At 40.8% G+C, this 21,976-nt stretch overlaps 4 protein-coding genes across 5 annotated transcripts in view; 3 read left to right on the top strand and 1 right to left on the bottom strand.

The window, feature by feature from the left end:
* Positions 1-21: 21 nt before the first annotated feature.
* On the top strand, positions 22-3,613 carry ccng1 (cyclin G1). The gene is made up of 6 exons (XM_079352132.1): positions 22-249; positions 1,061-1,324; positions 1,408-1,661; positions 1,964-2,042; positions 2,256-2,366; positions 2,526-3,613. Exons 2-6 carry the CDS (start codon positions 1,061-1,063, stop codon positions 2,715-2,717), a joined length of 900 nt encoding a protein of 299 aa, XP_079208258.1. The 5' UTR covers positions 22-249; the 3' UTR covers positions 2,718-3,613.
* On the bottom strand, positions 3,576-6,567 carry nudcd2 (NudC domain containing 2). The gene is made up of 4 exons (XM_079352139.1): positions 6,142-6,567; positions 5,470-5,518; positions 5,228-5,379; positions 3,576-3,987 (listed from the first exon to the last, which is right to left on the bottom strand). The coding sequence occupies exons 1-4, from the start codon at positions 6,328-6,330 to the stop codon at positions 3,904-3,906; spliced, it is 474 nt and encodes a 157-aa protein (XP_079208265.1). The 5' UTR covers positions 6,331-6,567; the 3' UTR covers positions 3,576-3,903.
* Positions 6,568-6,591: 24 nt separating this feature from the next.
* On the top strand, positions 6,592-14,752 carry gabra6a (gamma-aminobutyric acid type A receptor subunit alpha6a). Its single transcript, XM_079352129.1, has 10 exons — positions 6,592-7,032; positions 7,105-7,211; positions 7,324-7,391; positions 7,777-7,997; positions 8,091-8,173; positions 8,266-8,409; positions 9,258-9,410; positions 9,508-9,758; positions 10,909-11,153; positions 13,774-14,752. The coding sequence occupies exons 1-10, from the start codon at positions 6,986-6,988 to the stop codon at positions 13,793-13,795; spliced, it is 1,341 nt and encodes a 446-aa protein (XP_079208255.1). The 5' UTR covers positions 6,592-6,985; the 3' UTR covers positions 13,796-14,752.
* Positions 14,753-14,894: 142 nt separating this feature from the next.
* The window catches only part of gabrb2a (gamma-aminobutyric acid type A receptor subunit beta2a), a 33,449-nt gene continuing 26,367 nt past the window's right edge, over positions 14,895-21,976 (top strand). Inside the window, exons 1-3 of one of the 2 annotated variants that reach the window (XM_079352124.1) lie at positions 14,895-15,061; positions 15,168-15,268; positions 15,695-15,762. In XM_079352124.1, coding sequence (XP_079208250.1) covers positions 14,988-15,061; positions 15,168-15,268; positions 15,695-15,762 — 243 coding nt within the window. In that variant the 5' untranslated portion in view covers positions 14,895-14,987. The remainder of the gene's footprint in view (positions 15,062-15,167; positions 15,269-15,694; positions 15,763-21,976) is intronic. The other variant, XM_079352123.1, reaches the window with a different exon arrangement.

The following is a 21,976-nucleotide window of genomic DNA, read 5'->3' as shown; positions in this document are numbered from 1 at the left end:
TTAGGCGTGGGCTTGGTTTTATGCCTGCCCTGATAACTGAACGGCCCTTTTCCCCATCGCCTTTCACCGAGGGTAGGGGGGTGTGCACAGGCGCAACTTAAACTCTGCTTAAAACTTTCTTAAGTGAAAGTTCATACGTACACCTTTTTTATTTTTATTTTATCCTGATCACTCGCTTATTCAAAGCGCGTGGGGACTTTTTTATTTGCTTACTTTCACGTCATATAAGGCAACGTAACTTGATCCAAGGTAAGTTTTCTAGACCTTCTGCTTTATCATATTACTTAAAAGTATGTGGAACTTGTATTTTGGTCATGTAAAACCTGATCTAGTGTTGTTTAGTTGTTGTCGGTGTCTGTAAAGAAACTAAGTTAACGCGTTAAACATTAAAAACTGATTTAGCATTGTGCTAGCTTTAGCGGCCGCAGCTAACTTACGTATGTACGTCGTACTGCTTTGACGTATTATTTATTTATTTTTTAACATATGAGGCTTGATACTTTCATATCTCTCTGCCCACAGTTTCTGGTTGTTGTATAGCTGTGTCCACTGTTGTACCGTGTTTAATCTGAAGGGTTTTATTGTCACTGGACTCACCGTTAGCTCCCCGTTGGTTCAGACATGTCCCGACATGTCTCCTCCACTGACCCTGCCCCCATAATATAACACATTTATTTCATTAAATGTCATTATAACATGCTTATTTTGAATCGCAGTAACATGTACATATATATATATATATATATATATATATATATATATATATAGTAACTAATTAATTATGAAAACACATTTGTTACATACATTATTATTAAAGTGTAGAACCCCGTTATGTACCCCTTGCAGTTCAGTTCAATGACAGCTGGTCGGGGACAGCTTGTTACTTGATAGCCTACAAATGTGGAAGCACTCTCATGTCTGAGATTCTCCTGAACACTTCATAACCCACAACCCGGAGCGATTATTTAACTCCCGTCTTTTATCCTGAAACAGACATATCAAATCAATCAATTATTGTTTAGTTCAATAGGGCTATATTAAATGTATTCCTCTTGCACAGATGATCGACACAGTAACAGGACCTGGAGCACAGCCATTTGCTGTTCAGCTGAAGGCCATGACAGATCTGGAGGGCAGATACCAACCTAAACTCAGTGGCTTGAGACTCATTGAGGGCTCCCAGGACAATGGCCTCAGAATGACAACCAGATTGAGGGAGCTGGAGGTGAAGGACCTGCTGTCTCTGACCAGGTTCTTTGGTTTCAGCTCGGACACCTTCTCACTAGCCATCAGCTTGCTAGATCGATTCCTCTCTGTAATGAAGGTGTGTAAACGTGTGAAATTCATGTTGGCTGCTTAGAAAAAATGAAGTTCATTTGTAATCTTGTTTTCTTCCTTTTTCTGCAGATTCAGCCCAAACACCTGTCCTGTGTGGGCCTGTGCTGCTTCTACATTGCAGTGAAGTCCTCAGAAGAGGAGAAGAACGTGCCTATGGCCAACGACCTGATCCGCATCAGTCAGAATCGCTTCACAGTGTCGGACATGATGAGGATGGAGAAGATAATCATGGAGAAGCTCTACTGGAAAGTGAAGGCTCCCACAGCCCTCCGCTTTCTCCGCCTCTTTCACAGCCACATCCAGGAGCAGCTCGATGCTGAGAGGTAAGGACAGATGCCCAAATCAACCTGCAGGGCAGAACCATGACTCAGCAAGAGTATATTTACCCTCCTAAAATGTGTCTTCTTTTATTTGGTTTTGAAGAGTAAACTAGCCAAAAATATTGTATTAAAGGCCCACGAGAACAATATTAAGTCATGTAGAGTATTTGACATTTGGCATGTTCTAATATTTTTTTTGACTAAAATAGATGGGGCAGATTGTCGTTTGATCTCGTGAGTGCTGCCACACATTCATCCTGAACTCAACTTGCATAGTGACACTAAAAGCATTTTCTTTTTAACAGTAAGAAGATCCTGAGCCTTGAGAGACTGGAAGCTCAGCTGAAAGCCTGTCACTGCGCATTTGTCTTCTCCAAAATAAAGGTCGGCTTAAAAACTGTTTCCTTCAAAGTTCCAATAGATGGCCTATTTCGGGTTGCTGTTCTGCCCATGTGAAGTTGTTTTAGTGTTACGTTTTAATAATTGGCTGTTAGTTTCTTATGTGTTCGGTAAAGTTCTTTGAAAAGGAAAATGTTTGCCTGGATTCTTGGATTTGTTTACTGTTTGCACTTTGTAATTGAACATGTTTCTCTGCAGCCGTCTCTGCTTGCCATGGCTCTCCTGTGTTTTGAGGCTCAGGAACAACATGACCCTGAGCACACTAACAACATACAAGAGGCCGTTACAAGTGTGCAGAAGCTTCTAAATGTAAGTACAAACTGGTTTACAATGTCAAATATTCCTTGTGAATTAAAAAACTAATTTATGTAATTTGGCCTCAATGTTATGTGGGAATTGTTTTACCATTCAAATATGGAACATGCACTCTGTTCTGTCTGCTTAACTGTTTATTTTTCCTCTGTGCAGATAAGAGACGGGGACCTGGTTTGTGTGCGAGAGCTAGTTGGAAAATGCCTGGCTGAATACGCCACCACCAAGTGCTCCAGGCCTAACACCCAGAGGCTCCGCTGGACTATTTCAGGGCGAACTGCACGCCAACTGAAGCACAGCTACTACAAGATTACTCATCTTCCAACCATACCTGAGTCCGCTTGTTAAACCCAGGGCTACGACCGGATGGCCGAATGTGAAGATAGAAATTACAGCAGTCACTAATCAATCCCTGATTGGATTGAAGTTTTGTGACTTTTCACAGTTCGGTCACCTACGTACACCTTGAGTTATTCTCCTTACAGATCTTCATCACAGATGATGGACTTCTTTAAGGAAAGATTCATGTTCAGGTGTTTCCTCAAGTTTGTGTCACAGATCGATCAAGCTAACCAAAATTTTCCCCAACGATAAAAAGTGTCAAGTGTACAGTATGTTCTTGTTTAAATCCGTACCCAGGTTGGTGGGTATTTCCTGGAACGGGTTGCTGGTTTTAAGTTAATAAGTAAAGAACCACCTAGGTCCTCAGTCCACCATGTGGAAGAGGAGGGAGAAGGATTTTGTGAACAGCAAAAATGGAACCAAGTAATCGGGCCCAAAATCCTTAACTCCTACCCTAGGTTGCTAAACTGTCCTAATTGCACACTCCTACCCAAGGTGATTTTTTATTTTTTTTATGGCGAGGGAACTCCGGTTTTCTCCGGTGAAGTGAGGCGAGTGACGATCCCATCATATATGGTTAACAAAACTGATGAAGGCTGTGAAGGTCGTCCACAGTTAAAGATGAGTAGTTTTCAGATTCTTGATTTGTGTACACAGAGTGAAGCCCCTCTTGTATTAATTGATTTCAGTTGTCAATTATGCAGAGAACTCTCAAAAAAATGGTCATTGCAGTGGAAACATAGGTTAGAATTTGTTTTGAACTTTCTTTGCCAATTTCCCTGTCTAGTTTAAGTTTTTTTAAGAGACAAAATGTGTTCTCAAATTGAAAATGGCTAATTGAATACACCATCGAGTTAACCCATGTACTTGTACCTTTCAATAAAAACTTTATTGAAAAGCTATTACTGTGCAGTCTTCTCATTATTGAAGGAAAACGTCTGACAGGCTCCTTGAGAGCTGAATAATTACAATAAACTGTTCAGGTAGAAGGAGTGGTGTAATACTCCAGTCATACTGAAATTAAATCTGTCTGTTATAGCTATAAAATGATGTTAAGACTCCTGTGAAAGTGTCTCTGTCAGACAGTCTTGTATACAGCTCAATTTTCAGTTCTGAAGGAATTCACTTCTCTGCATGTCATGAAGCTGTCCTTAGGCAGAGGAGGCACCTCCAGCACGCGCCATGGAATCTGTCACTTCTGCAAGCTGGAGAAGTCCGGACCACCGCCTGCAAAATTCCCAGAGATCTCGGCACCGCTGAAGTCAAATCCAGGATTCTAGCAGAGAAGAAGCAAAATGCACTCATTAGCAGGAGCCAGGTTGCTACATAACAAGGTACTCATTCAAAATCATTTTACAATGCACTTGAATTAACTTGACTTCCCTTCTGCAACCCAGCCAGAGAACAGGTTACAGGACAGTTACAGGTCAACACTTTTATTATCGTCCAATATGCCATGTCAATACAATTTTTCATCAGGTTTTTTATTCTACTTATAAACTTTTTTTTTCTTTAGTCAATGTTGAATGTCGTCCACTATCATAGACACTGAGAATCCATGCTGCACTCTCCACTTAAATTAAGTATGATGAGTCCATAAGCTAGGTATGTACTGTATGTTACAGGAGTGTACTTTGCACAGAGTTTGGTCTTCCTGACAGACAAAATTGCTAATGCAACAATATATCGTGTAGCTCTTGACTGTACATTTTCCATGTTGTTTCCAAGAGTTCTGACCAAAAAGACCAGTGTAAGTGCATGAGCGTGCAAGTCCCACCACAGCCATGGCGACCCATCTCCAGCTTTTTGTTATGTTTTTTACATGTGTGGTGTAATATGGGCCCCGTGTAGTGCATTGTCTTCATTTGGAGGATTATCTGTCTCACGCAGTTGGAGAAGGATGTTAAACATTTCAGTTTTGCATCCCTCTGCTCTGAGGGTGAGGGAACGTTGCATGCTCATTGTAGTTTGGTGGATGTAGTGCTGATACGGAACGCAATTAATATATTTATATAACAGAAACAGTGTCTTCATCCAGCATTACCATCCTACAATTGGCTATTAAGGACATTTTCTAAATCTGTGAATCATTTTATTATCCAGGCCAAATTTAATTTTCAACTCATGACATGGTTTAATATCTTTGTTCCTTACAATACGACCAATTTCACAGATTTTTTTTTTTTACCCCAGCACTTTTTGCCTGAGAGACACCACCTGCAGTTAACACCAGGTTGCAAGTTGGTAGAGATACACCGACAGAAGATGATTGTTTGGGTACTGCCTTTGCAATAATAATTATGAATACTTGATTGATTCTCTATGGCTTACTTACATTTGTAACAACAGTTTTAAGTTACTACATATACGCCCTTACACAAATAGGACCTGACTAGACAGCAGTACCTTCGTAGCTAATTAAAGCACATTAGGTATCAGGTATGCATATGATGACCTGTAATAACGGCTTGGCAACATACACCATGACCCTACAGATGGTACTTCATCAAACTGACCTCCCGCTGGAACCTTTCCAGAGTGAGCTTTCTCTGCATCTGGTCCTGGACCCAGGCATTTGCACAGTACTCTCCCTCCAGCAGCGACGACCAGCAGTTTCCTGCCTCTCTGTTCGTCTTCATCAATATGATCCGGATGAGACACTTGTCCTCTGAGCACAAAAACAAAAAGGTAAATAAGATGGGGTATGGATGCATTTAAGAGAAGTTAAACATGTGAATGTTAAAGGTTTGCAGCCTACCTAGAGTCCACGTGGCCTCGTCAGACATGGTTGTGTCAAACAATCTGCCCTGACATCATGTTAAAAACACAGAGAGTGGAAGGTTATTTGTGTTTACAGAACTTAGCCTCACAACTTGTGCACATTATCTAACCAACCTCTTTCACAGCGATTTGACTATTAATTTACAGAGTTTCTTCAGGAACATTTTCCCTCTCAAATGATAACCTACATCATGTCAATATATAATCAGGACATAATGAAACTCAATTTGCATTTCACCAGTCTCAGAGACTTAGTAACATAACACTTAGTTTGTGTGACTGCGTTTTCATAGAAACCTTTTTTACAAACTGTAATCAATTGAAAGTGATTAATGTGACTTCTAAATCCAATGTTTTTGTTTGTTTTTACTACTATATAAGTACTTTTACCTTATTTAAATACCTCCATATCACCACTAGCTCTCTGCTTCAATATTTAGCAGTTTAAAATCAAATTAAAATGTCACAGCTCGAATCAACACATGTAAAAGAGATCAAACATTCAGTAAAGTTTATTTACTCTTGCCTTCTGTGTTATGAATAAAAAGACCAAACGCAGAGTTGAATTAAATACTTTAATTTCTGTGTTAATAAACATACTGTTGGCAGCAGGAAGGGAAAATCAAAACACTGACTTGGGGAAAAGTACCTTGAATATTTCATTCCCATTGACATGCAGCTCGATGTCTCGGGATCCCAAGCGACATTTGACCTCTTTAGCAGAGGTCCCGTTAGGCACGTTGACTTCGATGAAGACCTCCTCCATAGTCTGGTACCAGGATCCCCACGGAGTCTTACAGGGGACGACCCCGCTCCTCTCCTCAAAGTTCACAGACATGCTGCCTGATGACTTACATTAGCTAAGTCTATCGAGATCAGATGCTGTGTTTATCACACTCACTGATAATGTTTACCACTCAAGACTTATCAACTACTTTACGACACTGTTATTCTGAAAAAATAAATAGTTTCAGGGATTAATGGTAAGGTTTTCTTTTCGCCATATTAATCTGCCCTCCCCACTCTCGAAATGTCTTCTTCTGTCAGTAAAGAGTTCACTTCCGGGTTTGAACCACGTCGTGGCTGCAGCGCCATCTGCTGTCCAATATATGTATGAAAACATGAAAAGGCATACGTGACAGAAGATTGATTGTTTGTTTTTGTAATGACTGCAGTGTGAAGTGATCTGAGGCGTTGACTGTATAGTTTATTTCTTTTTAAGGGATCACACTTGGTGTTTGAGGTAGATTAATAGAATCCATGGTTTGTCTAAAAATGGAGAGGATTTACTAATCTTTTAATTAGATTACTTTTGGCTCCTTAGTGCCTTCTGTTTCCCTATGCAGCACACCTACCAGTCACTTAAATGACATCAACAAGGAACTGTTTTTCTATTCTTTTACTCCCCTGACATAATTTTTATTTTATTTTTTTTTTTAATACAAGTGTTTTGGAAAGTTGACTTCAAACTAGGTGAAAACCCAAAGCCAAGAATGGCTATACTGAAAGTAACTTTGGTTATTTTTATGTGCTCAATAAGGTAAGTCTTGTCTTTCAGCTTGAATTTTTGAGTACAGTGGACCTAGCAATTTAATGTTATATTTTTATGCAGTCTTGGTAATGCCAATGGAAATGACAAGATTTCCTCAGACAACATCACACGCATTTTGGACAGACTTTTGGATGGGTACGACAACAGGCTGCGGCCAGGATCAGGAGGTAAATCAGATTTCAAATCCTAAAGCCTTGTTTTTAAACAATAATAAAACATGTCACAATGATTCAGCATATTATGCTGATATACAATCTTGTTGTGTGTTATACATCACAGGTGGTGTTACAGAGGTGAAAACAGACATCTTTGTCACCAGCTTCGGACCTGTTTCAGATGTTGAGATGGTAAGAGGCTTCTGCTGCAAAGACATGTGTATGTGCTGACTGTGTGAGATACCAGTGCTCCAGTGACCACTGCCTTTCAGGCAATCTGCCGTGAGACCATCTAATGAGCTTTAATCTGTTTGAGCAGCCTTATAACTCCATTATTGATGGTGTCTAAATCAATATGACAACATGTCAGACAGAGCAAACGGTTGAATGGATTGATTAATGATTATCTAAGATGAGTGGCATCCATCATTGCCTCATCGTCTCTCCTCACCTTCAACTGCAAGTTGTAATGGCTCTTCAGTATTTTGCATGTTTGGTTTGCATACTAAAGGTTAAAGCAACTATTTAGGGTTTTATAAAATAAAAAGTTGATGTTTATTTTTTGTTCATGCTTCAGGAGTATACCATGGACATGTTCTTCCGTCAGATGTGGGTGGATGAGCGGCTAAAATTTGAGGGCCCGACTGAGATCCTCCGTCTGAACAACAAGATGGTGGAAAAGATCTGGACCCCAGACACTTTCTTCCGCAACTCCAAGAAGGCCATTTCTCATAACACGACCTCACCAAACAAACTTTTCCGCATCATGCAGAATGGGACAGTCCTCTACACCATGAGGTGTCGTCTTATATTCTACATTCATGGTACTTTTTTAAAGTCCTATGAAGTTTATTTGCAAATGTGACCAGGTTGGTTTCTGCATATTTTCAGACTGACAATCAGCGCAGAGTGTCCAATGAGTCTGATGGACTTCCCCATGGATGGCCACACCTGTCCTCTAAGATTTGGAAGCTGTAAGTATATCACATTTTTTTGTCCTTGCTCAGAAATGTGCCTAAACTTTTAGTTTTTTTAAACATTTTTCCCAAAAAATCTTTCCATTTAGATGCCTACACAAGCAGTGAAATCATGTTTACTTGGAGGAAGGGGCCGATAGCATCAGTTGATTGTCCTGCAGAGTCCATAAGTCTTCTACAATACGATCTGGTGCGAAACACTTTGTCCAGTGAGATATTCAGATCTAACACAGGTAACTCTATCTAGAAGTATTTGTAGAAGTTTATTCTTAAAGTCAGTTCTACTGCTTGTTTCTCCCCTACAGTGGATTAATATAAGAGAAAGGACCTCCATAAGCACCTGTCTTCTATACAATGCTTAAGTGGTCAGGCCTTATAGGCTAAATAAATACTGCATGGTTTTAAAAGAACTATCAGGTTTAAAACCAACGATGACAGAAAGGAGGACAGATGGAGGTGTTCCTGCGTGCAAGTGTGTGTATTTCTGTGTCTGTGTGGGTGCTGTATTTTTTTTTACCACAAGAAGCAGAAGTGCTCCCCTGCTCCTCCAACAGATTCCTGGAATGGAGAGAAAAAAAAAGGTTGAGGCAGACTCCCAAACTTAGAGATGATATCCATTAAGAAAACACAGAGAGAGAGAGAGAGAGAGAGAGAACCTCTGCTAACATGTGGTGTGTTTTGTGTTCTGCGCGTGCGTGCATGCGTGCGCGTGTGTTTGCGTGTGCCTGTGTTTAGACAGACCAGGGCAGTGTTACGCATTGTGACACTGCATGCTCTCCTCCTGCCCCCTCCACTCTCGCTCCTTCCTATTCACTTTATCCCATCTCCAAATGTTGATGCTGTGCTCGCTCCTCCTTCCCTCCTCCTTTTTGTCCTTCCTCTTCTCCTCCTTCTTCCTCTTCTCTGTCACATGATGTCTCTCGGTTAGTGGGCTATTCCAGTCCTCACAACAACAAAAATATATTTTTGTTTCGCTCAGTAGCAAGTCTGTTTCAAGGGCAGACAAGGGCATCTGATTTGTGCCACCCCCTTCTTGTCCTCCTCGGGGTTGCTCTCTTTACACATGCTGTTTATCTTGCAGGTCACTACTCCGTGCAGGTGGTCCACTTCCACCTCCAGAGGAAGCTGGGTTACTACCTCATACAGACGTACATCCCTCTTATAATGGTGGTAGTGCTGTCTCAAGTCTCATTTTGGATCAACAAAGAGTCTGTTCCTGCACGAACAGTCGCTGGTATGCCCATCTTACCACCAATGTTTAAGCCTAATAATCATATTTGATATCATTTTACACCTCAATGTGTGTTCCATGATTTTCCTTCTTTCTGCAGGCATCACCACAGTGCTGACCATGACCACCTTAAGCATTAGCGCTCGTCAGTCACTTCCCAAAGTAGCCTATGCCACGGCCATGGACTGGTTTATTGCTGTGTGTTTTGCCTTTGTGGCGTCGGCTCTTATTGAGTTTGCTGCAGTGAATTACTTCGCCACCCTGCAGGCCCAACATCTAAAGAGGAGGAAAACAAGACAGGACAAACCGGAGGTGTTGGCCAGCCCCCCCGATGATGGTGAAACAGTTTCGGTGAGGAGCTGAATTTATGATGATAATCAAGGGAGAATGAGAGTTCACTGTCATCATTTAAACATGGTGACCATCTAATGAAGTGCAACAGATATCAGAGCGCCTTTACCAAAGAACATACAAAAGAACAACACATTTTCTTTCACTGATTTAGCTCATATGTAGTATAACTACACAAAAAGGGAAACTTTTAAAAATGAAGATGGAGTACTTAAGAAGTTTCATCTTAAGCATGTCTTTAAGTATTCATTTAAAACATTTACCAATGTAAGTTCAATCACATTTGATTGGCAGTGTTGGTGGCATAAGCAAAACAAATCCATTATATTCTATAGTTCATGCTCTGAAATATAGCATGTGGCATCATTAGTTACGAGGTTTAAAAGGCCTTTATAGTAGAACTGCTACAGTTATAATTTAGGGAGCTATGTTCTATGTTTAGGCTGTGATATCTGAGGAAAACATCAGCAAGAAAAATAAATGGTGTTAAATGCATTTTAGATACTGCTGTGAACAGGTGTACAAAGTATCCTTACTGTTGCACAGTGAGTGTAATGCTGTGATGCTGATAATGTACAGGATGTCTGCAGCTCCAGACTCGGATGTAGAGAGAAAGAAATCATGCCACAGATGGGAGGTCTGTTTTCAATGCATTTTCAAGCAGTCACCTTGCCTTTTCCATTCTTTGCATTCAGGGCAGAGCACACATTAAATAGTGATATGTGCGGTTGTAGCACTCTATGCCAGCTATATGCTTTATGCTAATACAGTAAGCCACCACAGCATCCTCCTGGGATCTGTCTCACGTGTAGGGCTCATGGTTAGATGCTTTAAAAATAGCCTCAGTGTGAGAACAGAGAACAACCCCAGCCTTCTTCTCTGCATAATCTCCTCATCATCCTATGGGCATCTAGCAAACTACCTGCTGCATTCTATAGGGATGTTGGCATGCCATTGAGAGAAAGCTCCCATGGGAATAAAACCTCACCTCCAGGCTTAAATACATGTTTACAGCATGTTCTTATCACCAAACACATTCTAACCCTTCTATACGCAAACTACCATTTCTATCTGATTGAGCAGAAAATCCACAACAAACCCCATCTCATCTTTTCCACCTTTTCTCCAAACACCCCTAATCCCCCACTAGTCGGATGGCTGTCCTCAAGAAGGCCTGAAGAAAAGAAATCATTCATTGGCTCGCAGTGAACCAGGAGATGCTCCTCAACTGCCCATCTTCCTCCAGCAGGGATCAGCTTTTCCTCAAAACCCACAGCTGGCCGGCACCAGTCCCATCGACATGTACTCCCGTATCCTCTTTCCTCTGGCCTTCGCCCTGTTCAATGGGATTTACTGGTACATCTACCTGGCCAAGGACACCATGGAGAGGGCCAGGTACTTTTTACTATCTCTTCTCGTAATGTTACAAGAATGTTACAAGAAATCCTACGACCACTATCAAGGCACCATAAATACCCAACAAATCAGCACCTGGTAATATAGTTCCCATGCAGTGGATGCACTATTAAAACCAGTTGTTATAACATTTATTAAAACTACAGTTTCCAGCTGTTAGTAGACAAAATCATGTGGTTGAAAATGTATATAGAGCAGCAGAAATGAATCTGAAAGACATGCACATTGGTTATCCTTATTTATTTATTTTCTATCAGTAAGAAATTTTGATCACCATTGACTGATAAGATTTTTCAACTGTAAAGACTTTGGAAACATCTAAAAAAAAAATGACAGCAGGTAGCCAAGTGTAAAAATATGTAAAAAACTGCAGGGCTTGAATAAGTAGAAGTTGGTGGTGACACTGAAGTCTTGTGGCTGTTGTGTAGCTGGCTCATGCCTCAATTTCAGCTGTTCTACTTCTGCTGATTGTGTTTATGCTTTGAAATCAAAATGATCATTACGAATCAAGTTTTCAAAATGTCTTTGTCTTTTTAATGACAGGCAGTGCTGGGTTGGCCTAAAGAAGAAGTCATGCAGCACGTTGTGTCATGTAGCGTTCTCGATTTAATGTATAGAACAACATGGGCTTTATCCTATGCTCATCAACTTATAGCTAACATTGATAACTGCAATTAAGTGCTTGCATTTCCACTTGTACTACCCAAATTATATAAAGCAATTTCTACATAAAATCTTATCAAGCATGTACAGTTATGATAGAATTGTGTTTTTTTCACATTGTTTTCTCTGTACATTGGAGAGCTAAGGACAAAAACAAAGGTCACTTGAAGGGGAATACATACAATAATAATTATAGATCAACATGCAAAAATAGTTCAAATGTATTTTTTTCATCCTTTTATGCAAGTTTTAAGCTCTAGCTCGAGCCACTAACATAAACAAACACAAATCTAGTGTTATTACATCTTACAAGTAGGCTTTCCCTTTGGGGTATGACTTTAAACCTTTTGAGGCTTGTGTGACTAGGCAGCAGATTTGAAAAGCTATTCATGCAAAAAAAAAAAAAAAGTGACAGAGACATACTTGGAGGGAATCAAGACCTCTTTCAAAATGAGGTTAAAGGCAAAAAGAAATCAGGCAATGGATTATGGATATTCATCACCTATTGTCTGTTGTGTTGGTAAAAGACATACTCTACAGCCCTGAAAAACAATGAAGTCATTATATAAACATGCACTTAAGTCTCACGTTAGACATTAAAAAAAACCTGAGTTTTTTACGTGACATATAGGTCTGTTTAGATGGAGAATCTTTATTAGATACAAAAATGTCTGCCAAGTTGAGTGGCTTTTTCATGGCTAGGCTCCCCTCCTTTGTCTAGCTTTATTAACTTAAAAATTGCCACAAACAACACCACTAGAGGCACAGCTGGGTAAGCGCACAATCAGCATTTACGGTAATCAATGGAATTTAATACTGCGATCAGTCAGAGTCAACGTCCTATATTTAAAAAAAGGTTTATTGACAACCAATAACTCTGATGACCAACCAGAACTCTGATGTTGTACTTACCTATGGTAGCTGTAAGTGTATCATGTGTTGGATTGTCTTGTTACTTAAGTTGTATATATGTATTGTTCATTCTGATTAATAAATGCCAAAGAACATCTGGCAAAGGGACTTCTTAATTAATGTATACTGTCCCTGATCAAAATTTTCCATAAATAAATAATGTATCTATATCTGAAAGAAGAACAGACCTTTCTCACTCTGCTCTGATTATGATAGCTCATGGGAAACAATAACTAGACACGCTGTGTTTTCCAAGGACTTTTATCTAGACAGAAAAGACATCAATACTTTCTGAAGCTGAAACAGCCCAGGGGGTTGTTAGGTGGCATTGTTTGTGTGTTGATGTCAGCACTGTGGCTTTTAGCATCATCATAGGCTTACAATAGAAAAGAGGCCAGCTGTTCAGTTAACTTGAAAAGAATACTATGATAATGATAATATAATCTCTCCCCTTTTATGTAAGGTTTTTACCTGAGGGCTAATAAAAACCATGGTCATTTTAATGGCAACTCTGTTTCTCCCCAGGGAGCAGATCTCACAGGCAAAACAAACGGGAGCTTTCTTTGTACATTTAGCACATAAAAAAACAACGATTCTCTTCCCCGCTTATAAGTGAGCCACTTATAGAACACAAAGCTCCATGTCCAAGAAAGAGAGAGATCCAGTGCAGAAAGATGGAATAAGAAAGCAGGAGATGGAGGAGAGAGAGATGTGTTATGTAACACCAGGGAGTGCAAATCTGCTCATCATGCTTCTCATGTTCCTGTCAGGGAATTTTTATGCTTGTTTTGTTTATAATGTTCTGCAGAATAATGAGAGAGACAAGATGGGGAGCATGAGAACAGCTGCATCCCATCTATTCCCTTTACATACGTTTTATCCACATCCCCTTCTCTGTGCTCATGAAGAAGACACAGGGAGGAGAAGAGTGAGCACAGAAAAGGTTTTGGCACTGCAGAGTCTGTGAATGTGATTTTTTTTTTCTGGAGCCTCCTCTCACATTGTGTGCTCCGCTGTGTTGCAGGGATGTGGAGGTTCAAAACTAAAAGGACCTGGAAAAGGGCACGTGCAGCCAGAGAGACCTTCAACATCCAGCCCGCCTCACCTCACCCTTCTCGCTCTCTCTCTCTTTCTCTCTCTCTCTCTCTTTCTCTCTCGCTCTATAGTGAACAAGCCCTCAGCAGTCACTCTGCTCTCATCCGACAGAGGAAATGAATCAGAAACTCATTTATTCTCCTGCCACACATCTATTCATTTCACAGGCTGTGACCACTGCCCACTTGTGTTCTGATCAGTAGCTGAAGAGCTGTCCTTCACCGAATACACACAACAACTGTGAGACACACACACATACAGTATAGCCTATGTATGACACACACTTAAGACAAACACGGACCCAGAAACACATCAAAAAGAAATGGATGATATAATCAATGATGGCTGTAACTGGTGGTGATGCAACAGTGAACCAATGCTTTCTGAAGCCTGCCCTCTACAGAAGCATAGCTCCCACTACAACAAGATCAAAGGCAATTTAGAGCAGGCTCACATCCCTCCCCACAGCTTCAGGAATGTACTCAAACCTGAGAAATGAATTGTGGGGATTGTGTTTTCCATCCCATCTTTCTTGGTCTGGCCCCCTGGCGCTCCCTTTGCCTTTTCATATTCACTGTAGGACCCCTGAAAACATTGCAGGGTAGAAAAACAATCAATTCTCATGGGTGCTGGGGATTTTAATATTCTATTTTTGTACAGATGGTGCATGATTGTTGGCCACATATGTCTGTTTATAAAGTGGATAATGGAGGGGTCTTGATTTTAGCCTTTTTACATGTCCAGTAGCATAAAAACGGAAGGTAAAAACTTGACGTTAACTTGACATTTTGGCTACCTTAACCCTTTCGTGCATCCTGATGTTTGACCTTGTCAGCACACACACATACACACACATAACCCCGTCTGTTATGTGGTTATTAAAAATAATAAAACGAGCTTCAAACAAACGCTGTTGTTGTTTTCTCTCCTGGCTTAAGCGTTTGATTCTTCATTACGCACATCCACTTGTCCCTTTAATATTTTTCTCTGCAATGGAAACTGCTCATCCACCATCATCAGTCTCCACTCTTTGATCTTGGGCTGGCTGCACGCATGCGCCTCTCATTGGCTCCTCTGCACCGTCTGGAGTAAGTTGGGTGTGCGCTCTCCTCACATCGCCAGACCACCTCAAAAACTGTTGCGATGGGGAGGATCAGGAAAAACCACTTTGGGATTTTGACTTTTTCCTTATTAGTGACTTTTGTCTGGACTCAAAGGTAAAACCCTGTTTCCGTTTTTTTTGTCCTCTCATGTCATTTAGCCGTGCCTCGAGTGTGTGATATTAATAAGCTCTTATGCATTACACCACCTTTTTCTCCCCAGTGTCAAGGATCTCAAAGATCCGAGCAATATGCCTCTGGTAAAAGAAACAGTGGACAGACTGATGAACGGATACGACATTCGGTTGAGGCCAGATTTTGGAGGTAACGACGAAAATTTGAAAAACGGGAATGTCATGTTTTCACGCCCTCCTGACGTGCAATACATGGTTAATGAATCGCAAAATCTGCTTTAATTTACATAATCATCCCTTCACAGCCAAATAGGCCTTTCCAATTAGGTTCTGAGAAATTATGAGCATATTTCAGCCGATGAGGAGATGAGACAAGGCTTTTAATGTGATCGATCCTGCTCATCAATGTTTGATTATCCTGCTAAAATGATCAAATTAGCAGCATTTAAGCTCATGTTCGCATTAAACGTTAAGGCTTTTCCGCTCAGGCTGATGATGCACAAGTCTCCTGTAGGTGGAGGAGAGCAACCTGAGCGAACGCGTCACGAATTTGTTAAATTTACATGTTGGGAGATCTGTACATATATGATGTATTAACACCTGGTTCCCTCCGCAGGTGCTCCGGTGGCGGTGGGGATGAATATAGACATAGCCAGTATAGACATGGTGTCTGAAGTCAACATGGTAGGTGCAGCTTCATCATTATTACCCTGATATATTTTTCTAAATGTGCCTGGCATGGCTGGAATGACTCTGAGGGGGCTACTTAGCACGGTTCAATGTGTAAGAGCGAGCCGGGATAAAGTGTGCCAGGTTTGGGCGAACTGTGACTCATTTTTTCCTCTCGTGAAAAGAAAATTGGAAGGCTTCCGTTCACTAACACATCATCGCCATCCTCCTCTCAGTCTCTGCATTTGCAGGTCTGGTGTGATGCTGCTGCATTTGAATTCAAAACACACACTCACTGGCGCACTCGGACGCACAGTCCCGGCTGCGCGCGCGGAGAGCTGGATGCATGTGTTATTCCTGTTTGCGCGCGCGTGTGTGTGTACGTGTGAGTGCGTGTGTACGGGTGTACGTTTGTGCGTGTGTGTGCTCCTCCTGACTGCTTCACGTTGTCAACCCTCGGTGGTGTAATTTTGTTGACACGCACCCCCTCCTCTTCCTCCTCATCTTCCTCCTCTCTCTTCCACATGCAGTTTCCTACAAAATGAATAAGTCGGCCATAGTCTTCTTCTTCTTCATCATCATCATTTTGTTTATCATTTATTTATTTCTAAGGCTTTAATTCACCCTCCAATCCTAGCATCACAGGCTACATAGACGAAATAAACCCCACTTGTCAGATGATGTAAGCAGTTGTGTTTATTATAAATGTCTGGTCTCACAACGTTGCAACCAATAAAAGAGGGGAAAACGCTCACATTTGGTGCATGGATGTAAAGGTTTGTGCGACTTGGAGGAGGACAGTGGGAAAAGTTCACCGACCCACATGGAAGAGCACCATAGATTGATCCATGTGTCAGGAAGACAGAGAGCTCTATCTGCTGTTTCTATGTGCTGTTCTGCTTGTGGAATTTTGGATGCATTCAGACAAATATTAACCAGAGCCATTGCAAAGAATTCAGAGTGTGAGAAAAGATCATTTACAAAGCAGCTTCTCCATGCAGCAATATAATAGAGGCTGTTATATAAGAGCCTGAAAACAAGTTTGCCAGTAGGAAATGGAAGTAGATGTGCTTTCTATTATTAATTGAGCCATTTATAAGTCAATGTCAGGTTTGGCAGCCTGTCAAACGAGTGTGGGTCATTTTAAGAATCGGTCAATGAGTTTTCTGCACATGGACACAGGAGTTGTTGCAAGTTTGCATTGGATGAGGAGCAACACTGAATGGTCCGAGCTTTTCCTTTGATGGGAATGACTTATTTTGGTGGAGGATGCAGCCAGAACGGAAGTGCCTTGGGGGTCCAGGGAGATTTGAAATAGAAACCCCCCCCCCCTTTTCTCTCTCTCTCCCTCCTCCATTCTTCACTCCCACCTCTTCAACTGGATCCCTGGCTGTGAATCTGGGCTCAGCAGCCATGTAATCCACCTCTGCCTTGCTCCAAAGGGTTATCTTACTTAAGAGACATCTATGCAAGCATTCATCTGGAAAAAAAAAAAAAAAAACACTGCTTCTTACATCCGTGTGTGTGTGTGTAACCAAAAACAAAACTGTGCACAAACAGTGAATGGCGGCTGACGTCATGTATCTCCCTGTGGCTACAAGGGAGCGTTCATTTGGTTCATTTCTCAGAAAAAGCTCATTCTGCCACAATTAGACAAAAAGTAAAAAAAACAAAAGATGTGCTAATACCTCTTTTTTGTAATTTGTGAAAAATCTTTTCCAGGACATATAGCATAGTTGGATTATCCTCCTCTTCCTCCTTCCTTCACGTCCAGCTGTCTTTGCTACAAAAAAGGATGAGATTGATCTGAGAGAAATCAATAATATCACCGTGCTGCATGATCACAAGGATGGAGCTGGTGACCTGGAGAGGGGCTGCTTTGATCTTCCTCATCAGGGGCAACCGCTTGTAAGATTAAAGTGCTGAGAGGGAAAAACAATAATCGAGGGGAGAAGAGAGGATAAAGCTGGTGAAGATGAGGGTGGTAAAGAGGTGAAGGTTACTCGGATCAGTAATGTTATTCACATCAAGAAGCAACTTCTGCTGACCTTTTGTTCCCACAAGTGAGATTCAGCCATTGCTTTGTTAACCCCTCACATACATGTTCCCGTTTGTTCCACTGAAGTGTATCCAAGTTTGCAAAAAATATTTTTATTTTTAGCCTTTCCATTTCTCATATTGAATCTCTATCAGCCTGTATTGCAGCTTTGACAGAGGGGAAGATTCAAAACCAAGATGGCCGCTCAGCTGAAAGATCTTCTAGAAAAATAGGGAGCATCTACAATCGTTTGAATTAATCCTGAGGCCCGAGCAGTTTAACGAAGCATGGCATGTGTTTTTGAGGGCTTTGGTTTTTCAAACTAGGCCCTATTTGTTAATGTGAAGGGTTTATGTGAAGTAAGACAGAAATATGAGAGAAAAATCAATGTTTATAATTTGATTATAGTATATCACACAGCCTTTGTTCACTCAGATACATTGATTCAGATGTTTTGACTTCACATTTTAAGTAGCTTCTGATAAACCTGTGTTTTCTCTGAAGTTATCTTCTGTGTTAAATCAGACCAACGTTGGCTGGATTTTACACCTGCAGTGTGTGATCCTTCAGGTAAATGTTGTATTTTGCTGTCAGAAGTGAATGAATTGGTCTGAATTTGAAGTCAGTGTTTGTTAACCGTCCTGCTGTCATGGTGGTAAGCAGGTTTTTTTGGTTGCAGACAGCTGCTCCCTCCTCTAATTAAAGACAGGAGGACTGCCTCTGGTGGAGAGTGAACTCTGCGGTTTTGGTCCAGGATGATTGAAGCTATTGTGGCATCTTCTGCTCTGACATGTAGTGCATGAGGGTTGTTGAGGTGGCGTTTGAGTACTTACATGGGATTAGTATTCATTTGTCTCTGTGTGTTGTGCACATGTTTAAGGCATGCGTTCATGTCATGGTGCAGTCTCTTTTTTTCATGCATTCTCAGTGTGATCTACATTGATGGCCCGTTGAGGCTCAAAGGTCAGCCATGTTGTCGGGCGATAAAAACGAGCAGGTCAGTCCACAGCGTGGACGCCGCCTCGCCTGCATGACATTACAAATGTGCTATTTTGAGAGGGAAGTGTCCTCCGAGTCCGAGGTGTGACCACACATCCTCGCTGGGTGGGCTCTGCTGACTCACAGGGGTTAGTGAAAAATATGCCACAGATATGATATCATGGCGGAGACCCCCCTCCTCAAATTATCACTGTTCTTCACTCATCTCTCACGAAGCAGCTGAAAATGCATTTGCATATTGCTGTTTGTCTTTGCTGAAATCACAGATTCAGTAACTGAACTCTGGTTACGGTGCATTAAAAAGAGAGTTCTGCACGCACAGCCAGTGCAGCTGATTAAATACTAGTGGTGTGTGTTGTCTCAGTGATGCATCAGTGCTGCATAATAATATCCTCTCCATGCATCCATATGATAAGCTGCACTCCAAGGCTGCAATGAGAAGGGAGGTAAATTAGTATTTTCTCTCCTTGCCTTTGCTTGTTAATTACATGTAAAATACCTGAAGTTGGTGGTTGTTAAGAGGCACTGCCTGTACTATAATACTGCTCTCTGAATCTTAATTAGCTGGCTGTGAATTAAAAGATTTAAACAAACCAGCTGTGCTGGCTTCTGGGATGGAGGAATTAGTGGGGCGTGAGCTTTCCCTTTATTACGATCATTATCCTGACAGGCGCTGGTTTCTTTACATGAGTAAGGGGATCTAGCCATCAGATGAGGAGGAGGAAAGGGGGAGTGAGGGGGAGTGGGGGGGGAGGGGGAGGGGATGACCAGGAGGAACTTGAGGCAGGCCCTCCTCAATGCCCTCCACATGTCCGTGTGAGAGACGTCGTTTTTCTTCTGTCTGTACATTAGCAACCATTTTGATCTTGTTTGTCCAAACTGATCCTGTTCCATTTTATTTTGAGCTTGTGGAAAATAAGCTTGTGTTATTTTTACTCAGTGTTTCCATGACAACGCAGCCTTCTTCTTTTTCTTTTTTTTTTTTGGTGGATCTGGGGAAGTCAAAGAAAAGCAAATACGGCCTATTTTTTTTTCTAGAGACTTTCTTCATTTATAATTCAGGTTAAGGTTGTTTGTCCTCTAAGAGAAGTCAGATTTTTGTTGTTCTTTATTTTGTTAATAATGTGGCTTTTACAGTAAAGAAATGCTGATTATGCAAGGAATTACCAACATGTTGATGGTTAAACAGGGCTGCAACTAAGGATTATATGCTGAATTATAAACTGTTTTCTTTCAGTTAAAGGATTGCTCTGTGATTTTGTAAAATTGTCTAAAAAGCACATGTATACCAGAGCAACATTCAAATTGCTTGTTTTGTCCAGCCAGCCCTCAAAGATATCATGTTCAGAAAGATATAGTATACTGAAACATTCAGACATTTGGGAAGTTTCATCAAGCATAATTGCAAATTAGTTTAAAAATTTACTTTAGCAATAGCTTGATTAGGATTTCTATTATTTTTCATTCTACCATCACGATTCTACATGAACTCTTATCTGATTTTTGCTGCAAAATCTTTCATCAAAGCTACAACATATGAACATTATTCTGCAGATGTAATTGCAATTTCCTTGTATTTGATTAAGGACCAGATTTCCTCTTCTTGTGCATCCTGTGCAGCTTTGATTCTGCTCTCTTTGCTCTGCTTATCTTTCTAAAAAAGACAAGAATGCAGGTTGTCCAGAAGAATGACATTAGCTATGAATGCACACCGTAACAGATTAATATGGTGAGCAGCATCATTTCAACAGGAGAACAACATTTAATCCTGCAGCTTTCTTACATGCATGTTCGGCTGTCTGTTTAATGCTGTCCATATAGTGTGGAGATTGTTTGAATATAAAATGAAGACCTGAAGTTTACAGGATTACAGCATGATTGACAGCAAGACCTTGTTGTGAAGGCTCCATTGCATAGAATTTAGACACACTTATTAATAGATGCATGTTCTGACACATGTGGTATCTTTCTTCATATCTTTTAACAGTTATTTTTTTAATAACACAACAGATAGTTGTTGATGCATCTAATCATATCAAAGTCATTTACGGGTACTACTTTTATTTGAGTTTGTCTTTTGCTTTCATTATCAGCACAAAAAAAATATGGAGTGTATATTTTACAATATTCTTTATTCTTTTAATGGCTGGTGCAGTAGTTAGCAGGCTCCATCAAAGCCCTTTATTGTGCTGATGACTCCCTAAATGATTCTGTCAGGCACTTTTTCCACTGGAGCTAAGTAGCTGAAAAATGACCCATTGCAAAAAGAGTCATAAATGCATCCATGTTGTCACTTCCCTCAGGATGAGCGCGGCCAGCTACTCATTCAGATTGCACTAACTCCCCCTTGACCCCGAATATTAAATTTGAAGCTCACACTTGATAGGACATTGAGAGCACCATTATGAACAAACTCAGCTTGACCAGTTGATGTGCCGCTGTAGCACCTCCTCCAGCTCATAGATGCAAACTGACACGAGGCAAAGATCTCTGCAGACAAGCTTGTTGTTATCCTAACGCCGGGTCGTCTCCTCGTGGCCTTGTACAGCAGACATTGTTATTAAGGGCGCAGCCCTCCCTCTGCCTCTGCTAGACCCCTCTGCTGCAGGGACACAGCAGATGAAAGTGTTGGCAATATGGTAGACGTCTGTCTGCTCACATGGAGCTGCAGAGCACACACACACTAACTCTCACAAGTACTTAATGATCACACTGTATTAACACGTTAGTTTTCACCCTCCAAACAATAATAATTTCTTAAAATAGAAGTAATAACATTGTAAAGTAAATTATATAAAAGGGTAACTCTTATCTTAAACAATTTTCACATTTATAAGAAGTGACAAACCCCAGAAATGACAATCAAATGCCACTCACATAGCCTATATGGTTTTGGACTTTTATATCCATTTCATATATATCCATTTATTTTACACAGTCTCTCTACTGGTCTTACAAAAAGTTATACAATGGGCATCTTGATGCATAATTGGCCTTTATCTGCATTTCTTTTGTGGAAAGCCATGAATTCACAAAGATTGTTTCATTTTATCCTGAAATTTCCTTTTTTTAAACTGTATCGATCAACCAGAGGTCACATAGTATAGAATTAATGAGTGCTAACGTCAGCAGCTCTTAAAACTACATCTAGAAACAGAGCAGGATGTTTCATCTATTGGCAGCTCCCTCCAT

Source organism: Symphodus melops (assembly GCF_947650265.1).
Source record: "Symphodus melops genome assembly, chromosome: 9".
NCBI lineage: Eukaryota > Metazoa > Chordata > Actinopteri > Labriformes > Labridae > Symphodus > Symphodus melops.
This window is presented reverse-complemented; position numbering and strand designations above follow the sequence as displayed.